The 12,862-nt window shown below is 34.9% G+C and overlaps 2 protein-coding genes and 1 pseudogene across 3 annotated transcripts; 1 reads left to right on the top strand and 2 right to left on the bottom strand.

Moving 5' to 3' along the window:
* Positions 1-894: 894 nt before the first annotated feature.
* Positions 895-3,258, bottom strand: LOC145639613 (uncharacterized). Its single transcript, XM_081690899.1, has 2 exons — positions 2,735-3,258; positions 895-1,675 (listed from the first exon to the last, which is right to left on the bottom strand). Exons 1-2 carry the CDS (start codon positions 3,073-3,075, stop codon positions 1,180-1,182), a joined length of 837 nt encoding a protein of 278 aa, XP_081547025.1. The 5' UTR covers positions 3,076-3,258; the 3' UTR covers positions 895-1,179.
* Positions 3,259-6,156: 2,898 nt separating this feature from the next.
* On the top strand, positions 6,157-11,862 carry LOC145638590 (nicotinamide/nicotinic acid mononucleotide adenylyltransferase-like). Of its 2 annotated transcripts, none has more exons than XM_081689577.1 (10): positions 6,157-6,314; positions 6,496-6,569; positions 6,644-6,729; positions 6,849-6,932; positions 8,502-8,586; positions 8,714-8,805; positions 9,054-9,155; positions 9,337-9,395; positions 9,491-9,791; positions 11,390-11,862. In XM_081689577.1, the coding sequence occupies exons 1-9, from the start codon at positions 6,268-6,270 to the stop codon at positions 9,579-9,581; spliced, it is 720 nt and encodes a 239-aa protein (XP_081545703.1). In that variant the 5' UTR covers positions 6,157-6,267; the 3' UTR covers positions 9,582-9,791; positions 11,390-11,862. The 2 variants fall into 2 exon arrangements, with proteins under 2 accessions (XP_081545703.1, XP_081545704.1); XM_081689578.1 differs by lacking the exon at positions 11,390-11,862 and adding an exon at positions 10,641-10,877 and having other exon boundaries at positions 8,714-8,793; positions 9,491-10,315.
* Positions 11,362-12,407, bottom strand: LOC145640686 (nuclear transcription factor Y subunit B-10 pseudogene; annotated as a pseudogene).
* Positions 12,408-12,862: the final 455 nt, after the last annotated feature.

Below are 12,862 nucleotides of genomic sequence, written 5' to 3'. Positions count from 1 at the left end.
TTAGGTAGCATAAATCGTATGATAATTCACAGCTCAACTAGAATTAAGATATGATCATATAACATAAGAGCAACCTTGCGTATTGCCTATTGGTAGTTTAGAAAACTGCTGTGAAATGTACCTTGTACTGGCATTGTTTCTACTCTCAAGCTCTACTTCAAAGCGCCAACCTTTTCAACTGTCGCCGCTTTCCATCCTCGTCCTTGAACGCTAATGTAGTAAAAAAAAAAACCTAATGACTTTGCTCGATCCCGAGTGATTGCAAAAACAGTGATGAGAGAATGAGGTTTAATTGAAGTGCTTGAATACTACCCCAAAGACTTTATACCTACGAGTGTATTACATTCTTGACATCTACTACTGTGACTTGAGTACTTGACAAAAAAATTTACTCGGAAAAAAAAAAAGAAAAAAAGGTCAGTTACATTTCAGACAAGTCTATGGCTCTAAGCTGCTACGGCCTACGGATGTATAGCTTCTTACTTCCTACCTCCAACAAGATGAGAGTCATGAGACTCGGTACTTGTTCCTTTTATTCGAAGTAAACATGTCTATATGATGTGAGAATTGTCTGGTACCTTCATAACCCCACTAATCAACTAAAAGCCTCAGAGGCCACATCTGTGAACTCATGAAGTCAAAACAAGGTCTTTGAGACGAGCAGCAGGCCTAGTAGGACTGAACCACTGATAGCCTCAATGTGGCTAAATGCCTACGATATAAGATCAAGTAGGCGGGTTGATATAATAAAAGAATGGAAACTTTTAATAAAGGGGTACAAGAGACAGAACTCACCAGTTCAAATCAGACTTCCATACTTGCATATCCCATTATGTTAACTGACAAGCACAAATCTGCCCATAGCATAAATTGATAACGAAAAAGCAGCGAGAAGAACCTTGAAATCTCAACTTTATATTTAAATATATACAGAATCTACAATGTTTACAAGACTATATCATGCTTAATTACATATGAGCAGGTGGTGAGGTCTTGTTCATGCTACAATTAATGAAGCTCCAGCATTCTGAAATGATTATTAGTATATTATATATATAACATACAGGCGTATACTTTATCGTTCAAGAAGCATAAAGGCAACTATATGGCCCTCCAATGCTAAGGATGACCAAGCTCTAGGCATTCAAAAACTAGCAAAATTTACTTTTTACCAGAAGGCTACGATCTCTGAGAGGTTTCTGCCTCATGTCTATGTGAAAGATCCAGGGCAGAATTCAAATAATGACTTACAGAAATCATTTCTCCCGCGAATGGGATGAGTTCTGTGGATGAAGTGAGCTCAAAGCAGGTTGGCTTTGGAGTTGTAGGGTAGCCAAGTGACAGGATTAACTCCTGGACAGAGAGTACCTGGAACTTACGAGAGGTATTGAGGGCAATGTTGTCAACTTTATGCTGATAAATCTTCCCATTCCTATCAAGCTTGTACTCTGAAAGGCCATCAAAACGACCACGGCTCTCCCACGGGACCCGTGGGATTCCATGGACGGTCCAACGAACCAAGATGACATTCTCCATAGGTTGCCACACACTCAGAATTTCAACCCACAAAGCTTTAAAAAATATTCTTCCATGGAATCGCAATGCCCAAAAAATTGATTTGTAGTTCTCAATGCCAGCAAAGGTATTCAGAGGATCTTTGAACACAATATCATCCCTATTAAGAATCCAAACAAGAATGAAAAAGTCGATATGTGATCAACAATGACACACACAATGATAAACAATACTGGTTTGAAAGCCTAAATCCATCACTTTCTTTCCAAATCATTCTTGGCATTCATTAATGGAGATAATAATAATTATAAGAAGGCATAACTGTGTAAGACACCATAATTCTAAGACATAACTACACCCCCTCTGGCCCTCTTCTTCATCAGGACTTTCCTAACTTTTACTTAGCCATGTTTCAAATTGACAACATTTGAAGCCAGCCATGCTACTAGCAACTACGAATATTACTTTGTGCAATAAACGTATTACTCTGTTTGAGGCCTTTGAACACATGCTACTATTGCTCAGTTTTAGCATTTCTTAGTTTCCATGCTTTATCAGCCTGAACAATTCAAAATCTACTAAAGGGAGTGAAAATTTTGATAAGATGCCAAGTTGAAGGATGCCTCACACTTCTACATGTTGTACCATCTCATACTAGCTACGACTCTACAACGAGCCCACGCCTACATGTATATAAATAATTTCAAGCTCAGACCTCCAAAATTTAGTAAGCTACATACCTTATCGAATAATTATCCTATCTTCCCTTTATAATTAGATCAAAAAAAAATATCGGAATCATCTCAATTCCTTCCATTTAACCAAAAACATTCAAGCTCCTTCCTTTTCTCTTCTCTTTTCTTACTCTAATCATCTCCCTTCGCTTCCTTTACCACAGTATACATCAATGAAGCTGTTTTACGGTTTTGCTTTTCGGGTGTTTTTCCAAGGCATGTAAAAGGGGGGTCAAATCAAAAATCTCCAGCAAAATTGATCAGCATATTTCACATCCAATACAATCCACAAAAATATAAGCCAGTCATCATAAAAAGCAACTTCATGTCTTTGAAACAAAATCATATCAATAAAAGACAACCAATTTTAAACAAGTAATGAACAATAGATATCACTAAATTTCCAGCAATTAAACCAAATATCCAGCAAATTAGCAAGAACATTCAAATGGTAATAAAAATTATAGGGAATTAGAGAGATTTACCTGTAAATATCGAAATTGGGCTCCCTGCAAAACAATTCAGGAAATTCCTCTCTTAAACAACGAATTGCATGACCCATGTTGATATAATAATCTCGTTTCTGCTCATCTTCTTTCTTCTTCTTCGGGGAAGAAGACGACGTCGTAGAGCTGCTAATACTACTACTAGGCTTCACAGGAGCAGAAAATTGACCATGAACCCTAGCATTTGGTTCAGGGGTAGTAACTTTAGCACAAACCCTAAGCTTGAATCTGCAATTTCCATTGAAAATGGAGATATTGGGGGAATTGAGGATTTTAGGGTTAGGGTTTGAGAAGGTATTCGTTAATCCGGATATTGACATTGGAAAATGGGTGTTGAATTTTGTGAAGGAAAATGGAAATTGGAAGAAAGAAAGAGGAGGAAGAGAAAGAGAAGAGGTGTGTCAGTGTGTAAGCGTGGGAAAGATTGTGTGGATAAGATGATAAGTTTATGGGGATAATTGGGGTTGTGAGTTGTGACTATTGTGAGCACAAAGTTTGATTGATTAAACTTTGAAAGAAAAGTATGACCAACTCAATTTTGGTCTTGTTTGTTTTAAGTTGTATGAGATCGGAGGGAGGTAACACGTTTGTCTTAGCGATTTTACTATTATTTGATCAAATTTTATTAAGATTGGAGGGCGATAATGGTTTAATTCTTGTAATTTTACTTAAATTTTCTAAATTTGTCAAACAATTGGTATGTGTAATATGTGTTAGTATTGGTGAGGGTTTGGACATATGAATGTATATAACTTTTTACTTTAACTGCTACAATATTCCAATTTAATCTCCTACGAGGCATTCATAACCACAATTAGTGTTGGCTCAATACCCCTTAATTGGTAGTGTAAACAATGCAAACTCAATAGTTAAATATTGGCACATGACTGCTATTTACATGGCAACTTGGCAATTAAGTAAATAGCATGAATAAGACAAAAGAGTGGTAGTGGTACAAATAAGTATATAAATTGTCATCGACTATTGTACACTATTACTTATGATAGCTATAAATAGTACTACTAAAATAACTTAGGGTCTGTTCTCATACGTTTATTTTCAGTTCAGCTCAGTTAGTTCAGCTCAGTTCATTTCAGTTCAACTCAGTTCAGTTCAATTCAACTCCTAATTTCCTTATCTTATAAAATATCAGTTCAATTTAGCTCCTAATTTCCTTCTCTTATAAAAAATTCAGTTTAGTTCAGTTCATCAACTCCTAATTGCCTTCTCTTATAAAATATTCAGTTCAGTTTAGATCCGTTCAACTGAGTTCAGTCTATGAGAACATGCCCTTATACTCTATTAGTATAAAATACATGTATAATAGTACATTAAAAATTACCACTTTTAACGATAAAATACTTACAAAAATTATGTGAATTTTACTAGTTAGCCCTCCTATATGCATTCCAAATAAATAGCAGTTATGTGCCTAGTTGCACTATCAAAGATCAGCACAAGAACAATCAACTGCACTTATGATTTGCAACAATAAAACATTATGTTTTTTGTTTGCTAAAACGTTAATAGATTGTGTATAGTTTCTAAGCACCTTATATTGCAAACTTTTACATTACAAATTTATAATCGAGGTAAAACACAAAAATAGTACAGTAATAGATAAGACACAAAAGGAGTAGAATTAATTATTTTTCATAGTAGTATTTTTTATTTGTGTTCTTTCGAATATTCGAATAAATTAAAATGCCAAAGAAAAAAGAAAATCAGCTAGTCTATATGATCGTATGCTAGTCACAAGTTTAGCCACAACACTTCTGCCTTTCTGGAACTATCCTTCATGCATAAAATAATTTAAGGGTCCACTTTGAAGATCTCACTAACCACTTAGGACACACTTCCATTTTGGTCATATGTATGACATGGGTAGTTTTCAAACACATAATTTTCCATTGATCAATTTGGCAAATTTTAAGTTTCTCTAGCCCCCTTCGCTAAATGCTTTTGTTGCCATCCAATTATTCGAAAGTCCAAATTAATACATAGAATATGCTTTAAAATAAAAATAAAAATAAAAATAAAAAGAATAGAGAGACGAATATTTTAACATGCTCGTCATAGCTTCTATCAGATGCGAGTAATATTCTATTTTTCATTGTAAACATAGCAAAAAAACATTTAGTACCTCTTTAAACATCATTACATCATGTTTAGCTTTAATTTTTTTTTTTTTAAAAAAAAAATGAAGAGATGAATATTTAAACAAGCTCTTCATAGCTTCTGCTAGATGCGAGTAATATTCTATATTTCATTGTAAACATAGTAAAAATTGTTTAGTACCTCTTTAAACATAATTACATCATATTCTTAAAAAAAAATAATAATAAATAAATCATCATATCAGTCTTTTTACGGCGTTTACGCTATCCATATATATTTCATGTTACCTTTGACTTCATTATTGAATACTTCAATATCACTTACAAAATGAAAGTTATTACTATGTACTTTTTTGTAGAGTTATTCTCAATATGTAATATTAAAACACTAAAACTCTTATAATACATATTTAAAAAATAATGGTTTAAATTGTGCATATACAAACATAAATTGTGAACTAGTGTAACACCTTAAAAATGAGTGGAATGTATGTTATTAAGACAATATCAAGTGAATGAGGACCAAACAAGTCCTCAATACTCTCTTTTTAGCTATACTACAGCATACTTCATAATGATTGCTTAATACTTGTTGTTGGTGCAGTGGTGATTAAGACTGGCTTGGTAAGAAAGACTGCGTGTTCGATCTCCTCACAACAACAATTAGGAGGGAATTGGAATCTAACCACCCATAATTAATTCGCGAATCCAGATTAGCTTAAAGGATGAATCGGGAGGAACACCAAAATAAATAAATTTGTCAGGTCATATTTTGTTAATTAATTGATCTTTCGTTATTCTTTGTGTTAATTGATTGACTTTATTCTACTATCTTTAAAGAAGAGAGTCATTTAAGTCTTTGCAAGGGTACACCAATACACCACAACCTGTCTTGGCTTTATAAGAGTATAAATATCAACGTGCCAAATCATATTACGGAGTATCAATTAAGATATTCAAATGAATTATCTCACTACTCAAGCCAAAAAAAAAAAAACCAACCAATCGATTTCAACTCCACACAATAAAATTAACATTAAAACGGAAAACTCAATCAATCTCATCTTGAAGAAAATTTTATAATAAAATAAAACCTCAATTAAAATTAGGAGTAATTATGATTGTCTATATGCAAATGGGATGGGCCGTTATAGGCTCATCACTTCACAAACTTTAAATGGGCCTTGGGCCCATAGCAAACTTTTCACTAAGTGTCCAATTTTTTTTATCACCCCAACTCTAACACGAGTACACGACCATTCCCAATTTATTTATTTATTTATTTTTTAAAAAGTTCCCAGAAACCAGAATCCCAGTAGCGTAGTTTCTCCAAGCCGTAATTCCGTCACTATTTCGGCGGCGATCGTCGAAGGAAACCACACCGTCGGTAGAAAAATGGATGTTCCCTTACCATTTGATAAATTAAGTATTTCCTCAAACAAGTAAGCATATACTAATTGTCAATTCATTTGATAGCATTTGTTAAATTGCTAACATCTTGCTCGGGTTTGTGTTTGTGTTTGATCCACAAATTATACTTTGGTTTGATTGATAATTGATACTCCATTAATCAATCAAATCAAATGTTAGGCCTCACTTATTTTTATTCATTTTTTTTAATAGAGAGAAGACGTCTGTGGTTTTAGTTGCAACTGGAAGTTTTAATCCTCCCACTTACATGCACTTGAGAATGCTCGGTAATGTCATTTATCATCCTACTTTCTTACAATATCACAATTATGTACTAATAATGTGAAATTAATTGGTTTAGAATTGGCAAGAGATGCTTTGAATTCACAAGGTTTTCATGTTATTGGAGGCTATTTATCACCTGTCAACGATGCATATAACAAGAGGGTATCCTCCATTTTTCTTTGTTTTGGGTGATTATGTATCAATTTCGTATTATATGTGCATTATGGCTCAATTTTTGGTATGTGCAAAATGAAGTGAGATCCTGCTTGTTTTTTCTGCAGGGTCTTTTATCTGCTGAACATCGTATACAAATGTGTCAACTAGCCTGTAAAAGTTCAGACTTTATAATGGTAGATGCGTGGGAGGTAATATGCTGCTAGTTATTTTTGTAATCAATTTAATATCCGACCTCCGAGCATTTTCTTTACATCCATCCTTTGATGGAGGTGTGAGATGTTGAGATATCCTTTTATTTGTTTGAATAGTTAGGACTTGAAAGTATAATATGTTCATTAAGTTAGTTGAGATAGAACAAATATGAACTAATGATAATAATGGCCTTCTTTGTAACATTGCAATTAGTGACTTGTTTAAGGCGGTTTAAACCCCATGGAACATCCACCATTTGTTGATGGTAGTTTGATAAACTTTGAGATATCCTTTTATTTGTTTGAATAGTTAGGACTTAAAAGTATAATATATCTGTTTAGTCAGTTGAGAATTGAGATAGAACAAATACGAGCTAATGATAATGATGGCCTTCTTTGTAACATTGCAACTAGTGACTTGTTTGAGGCGGTTATAACCCCCATGGAACGTCCACCATTTGTTGATGGTAGTTCGATAAACTTCAGTGTCCTTGTGTAATTAACTTACAATGGCAGTCCATATGCAAAGTTATTTACTGGAAGGTTATGTTGATCAAATCAACTCCTGTGCTTGAATCAACTCCTTGGCTACGGTTCCCTATCAATTCTATGTCCGACTTTGCTTCACAGGGCGAGACCGCCCGGGAGGCTGCGGTCAAGATAAATAATAGTACGCACGTACATTCAAAGTTTTTGAAGCTTTAAATTCAAGGAATTCAAAGAAACTTTTAACAAAACCTTGAATTTAAAGAAACCTTCCCCCCCGAGGGGGTTTTGGGGGGAAACGTTCCCTTTCGATGACCTATGTTGTGTTGAAGGGATATCTATATGATCCGATCGATTGCGTAAAGCCCACGGTAGCAAGAGAACCGGGGAAAGTATACAGAAAAGACAGTTCTTTTCTATTATATTAGTATTTTCTATTAGATTAGTGTCTATAATGGATTTCTTCTGTGTAATACTAATCGATAGGGCCTCGTTTTTCCTTTAAATTACTCTTCTACCATGAATATTACTGAATTTAATCATATTCCTCTCCCTTATGCTTCTTCTGATTCTTTCTCTTAGCAATATTACCCCACCCTGTTTTCCCTTATTTTGTGCTGAATGTTTAACAAACTGAAAAGAAACGGATTTCTTTGCTTTTGTTAACCAAGTTGTGCTTGCATTGTTTCATTTGTGGCTCCCTATGACCCCCATCTTTGCAATAATATGAAATTGTTTGCTTTTATTTTGAGATCGAGTTCTGTTATATCATCCATTGTGACTCCCCTATGACCCCCATCTCGGCCCAAAATTTTAAAAAATAAATAAAAAGTAGTATGTTGTGGTTATTCAGCACTAGAAACCCCATGGGACTCCTGTATTTCTCTGAACTAAAGGCAAATGATTTGAGGTTTTATATTTACTCTGTTGACTGGCAGTAGCTTGAAAGTGTCATTGCCTAAGACCCCAATAATTTTCCTATGGCTGTAGATGTTACTATGGGGGGATGTGAGGGAGAAGGATGACCTCTCAACTGCCACGGGCAATTAATTGTTTCTGATGATATAAACCCTGCTACAGGCAAAACAATCTTCCTATCAACGAACACTGACTGTTTTAACTAGAGTGAAGAGTTTTTTATGCGAGAATGGTCTTGTTTCACCAGGTATAATTTAAAGTCTTTTGCATTCATGCATTCTGCATCAAGCAGTTGGCACATCTTTTGATATGGATGACTTTTTTGCTTATGCGTGAATAAAAGGCAAATTAACATCTTAGCCTTTTCTACCCAGGGTCCCTTCGGGTAATGCTTGTCTGCGGCTCTGATTTATTGGAGTCATTTGCCACTCCTGGTGTTTGGATACCAGAACAGGTATTTTCTGAGGCAAATTACAATTTAACTGAAATAGAGTGCAAGGCTACACTCTCGAATTTGATGTATTAGGAATTTAGGATCAGTGTGTGTTTCAGACAAGTATATAACCTTTTAGGCTTCAGCTATTGTGAATTTGTGACAAGAGTTGATTTGGCTATGCTGACATGATTTTTGATTTCCAGGTCCAGGCCCTATGTAGAGACTTCGGCGTGGCTTGTAAATGATTTGGCTATGCTGACATGATTTTTGATTTCCAGGTCCAGGCCCTATGTAGAGACTTCGGCGTGGCTTGTATTCGCAGAGAAGGGAAAGATGTTGAAAAAATTATACTAAGCAATGACATACTGAATGAGAACAAGGTATGTAGAACTTTGGACTTGTAGGTTGAACTATCAGATTTTGCGAAAGCCCTAGTAGGAATCACAGCTCCCTATTTGGCTATTTCTATCGTCTATTTGTGTTGTTAAATAAGGTTTTTGTATTCATGAGTTTTTTTTTTTTATTTTTTTTAATTCCTTTTTTTAAATATTTTTTCTGCAGAATAATATTAAGATTGTGGATGAACTCATCTCAAACCAAATCAGCTCAACTCGAATAAGGTGAGATACTCACTGTCTCTCTGATTCATGGTCACTGATTTATGAAAGACATTCATAACTGAGGATTCAGTATCTTATGTTTGTCATGTTTTTAGGGACTGCATCGCAAGAGGGTTGTCCGTGAAGTACCTAACAGCTGATGAAGTGATAGATTATATACGAAAACATAACCTTTATCTACATTAATCAGATCTATATGACTACAAGTCTGCAATTGAAAACAGCTATATGGAGAACTGGTTCTCCAAAGAACCAGAAAGGAGGAAATGTAGTGGGCATGTGCAAATGGAACTACCAACTTTCCCTCCCTCTCATGGTTGCGAACCTGTTCTACATGTAGCCGGACTTTGATTATAAACCACAAAGCAATATATTATTCTACCATCTTAATTTTAGGTAACATTCTATAACATGAATTGATGGTTTTCTGTTACTACCAATTTAAATATAGAATGCTCTCTCTGGCCTTGTTATATGTAGGGCTGGCAAAAACTGACCCGACCCGAAAACCCGACCCGAACCCGACACGAAAATAACGGGTTAGGGTTGAGGTTTTCAACCCGAAAACTTAAATGGGTCGACACGAACCCGACCTGAAAATTAAATGGGTTAGGTTAAGGTTGAATATTTCAACCCGAATATGACCCATTTAACCCGGAAAAAAAAAAAAAAAAAAAAAAAAAAAAAAAAAAAAAAAAACTTAAAGAATTCAGCCCAAGCCCAATACCAGCCTCCTATTAAAAGCAAAAACCCTAAGATCATCACAATCTCTCAGCCGTTTCAACCCTTTCTCTGATTCTCTCTCCTAAATCAATTTTTCATTCATCTTTCTTCAACTCAAGAATTCAAACAATCAAATCTCCTTTGTAAATTGTGAGTCACTCTCTTCTACTCGTTCTTCTCCTTCATCAATTTACAAGGTACTTTTGTTTCATCATTATTTTACATGTATTTAATTGTTTCTAAAAAATACGGGTTGTTCATCAGTGCATGCTAATATTCGATTGTTAATGTTAATTTCTGTTGTTAATTTTTGTTGTCCATGTTTTTATGCGATTGTTGTTGTTAATTTTTGTTTTTAAGTTTTGTATTTCGTATTATTATATAATTTATTCATGCTGATTTGAGTAATTTCTATTGTTAATTTTCTCTTGTTGTTCATATAATTTCTGATCTATTGTCTTTTGTTGTTGTTCATGTCAATTTATTTTCATGCTAATGTTGTTTGTATTTTTTAAATGGCAGCAAATTACAGCAACTAAAATCATTTAACTTTCGAAGAGTCAGATTTTAGAGATTCAGAGAGGAGGAGAATAGGAGATTGATTCCACATTTCCATAATGGAGGACAAAACAAAGAGATGGAAGATTGTTCTTAAAATTCATTTTAGCATTTAAAATACGATTTGTAATTCATTAATTTGACTTGTTTGTAATCTATAAGTTATTTTGTTTGGGATTAAATTTTAAGATTTCCGGAGTACTTGTCAGAAAGACTGAAATATCATGTTAAATGAACATTATCGGGTTGGCCGGGTTGACCCAACCCGAATTTAACAACATGATTAATACCCAAATAAAACGTTTCAGGTCAAATCAGGTCATTTTCGGGTTGACCTGAAACCCGAAAATATCAGGTCAGGTCAAGTTTTTCAACCCGAAAACTTAAATGGATCAGGTCCGGGTTGGGGGTAGCTGACCCGAAATTAGCTGACCCGAACACGAACCCGACCCGACCTGATCCGATTGCCAGCCCTAGTTATATGCTGTTTATTGTTAAACAAAAGTCTTGCATTATTGATTTATCGGTGATGCAACAAAGGAAAAAAACATGTAAGAGCACCTTAGAAAATTATGGCATTGTACATAAACAAATAGCGACATTTTAACCAAGCATTTGAGATTTGTCTCCCATAGATATAGTAAGATATCAATCCTCTCCTAGTTACCTTCCCTTTACCGTTTTCTTACTTGTAATGACCACATGGGCTACAGAAATACTGATCGGTGTGAGGTGGCTCAGATGGACCGACTCCTTCACTTTCACTTGCTTCACCAATTCCAAGAGCCAAACTTGGGCCAATACTATCACCAACAGGATATGTGTACAAGCCTTGACTTGTACTTATTGGTCCACAGTCTGTGCCAGATGAAGTACTAAACATAGCAGATTGAGGATGAACCCCAACAAAAGAGGGCAAGCCATTAGTGGCAAAAGCAATGTTCTCAAAACCGCTCCTAGGGACTGGTGGATACAGCTCGTTCTCTCGGTACTTTTGGAGGTATATAGATAGCAGCTCAACATAGTGATCAAGCCCAAGCCTAGACATTGCCACAATAACATCTTCAGCTGTTATAGTCTTGCGGTGTTCCTGTTGACATTTCTCATTAGCCTCACTGGTGATGAAGCTGATGAACTCTGAAACACATTCCTGCAGCATCACTTTGGCCCCGTCAGCCACCTTTGCATTGCTGGGAAGGACTCGCCTTATGATCCGGACCAAATTTGCAATTGGCATGTAATGATCTTGTTCACGAAATGGCATTACTGGGGCCTTAAACTTGGGAATTTTGGTCCCATGATTGGTGTGTAGGTCAGGATTCATGTTGTTGCAAATGTTACCCTGGATTTGATGATTGTGTTCAGTTTGGTTTAGCATTGAGCTTTGGTTGCTGTTGGTCATCCTTATATCGTGTCCACCGATATCACCTATCAATGGCATTGTACCTGAAAAATATGACAAGTTAAAGCGAAGTAAACGAACAAGCATCATAGATCAAGTCCTTAATGAAGCAGTGAAGCTTTAATTTTTTTTTATTTTTTATTTTTTTTTTTGGAGACAGTTGCTCACAAAATTTGGACATGTATGTCTCTCTTTGGTAGCAATTGAATGGTATAGCATTTTAAGGTTATAAAATAAACTTGGTATTGTGTTGTTAGATATTGACAACTGATATACCATTAATAGAATGCTAGTAGCACCCAAAAATAATAGTCTTAGTAAAAATTCTATCAATATTTGACATAGACAAACAATAGTAATATTAATGTTTTAAGTTTTTAACATGTTACTATGTACCTAGCATCATTTTAAATTACCACCCTTGCGAAAATCAACTACTTGTAGATCGAAATATCAAATGGAGTGTTTGGTTGGGAGGAGGAAACAGACTTAGGTACAAACTGAGTAACAAATATGAGTAAATAGGATGAAAGATATACATTGTCTTTTTTGATATAAAGAGAGTCAATGAGTCACGAAAGATTATAATAATATAGACTTGAAAACACATCTCAACTTTTAAATTGAAGAATTATATACTTTGTAAAAAACATACGTTTCGATATAATCTTACATGTAAACACATTAAATTACATTAAAGTATAGCTAAAAAGTACGTTACGAGTGTGTGTTTGTCGGGAAAAAAGAAAGCAAGTGACCAAACTTAGCTCTAAGGGCATAAAAA

The sequence above is a fragment of the Chenopodium album genome, chromosome 7 (assembly GCF_948465745.1).
Source record: "Chenopodium album chromosome 7, dcCheAlbu1.1, whole genome shotgun sequence".
In the NCBI taxonomy this organism is placed as follows: Eukaryota; Viridiplantae; Streptophyta; class Magnoliopsida; order Caryophyllales; family Amaranthaceae; genus Chenopodium; species Chenopodium album.
This window is presented reverse-complemented; position numbering and strand designations above follow the sequence as displayed.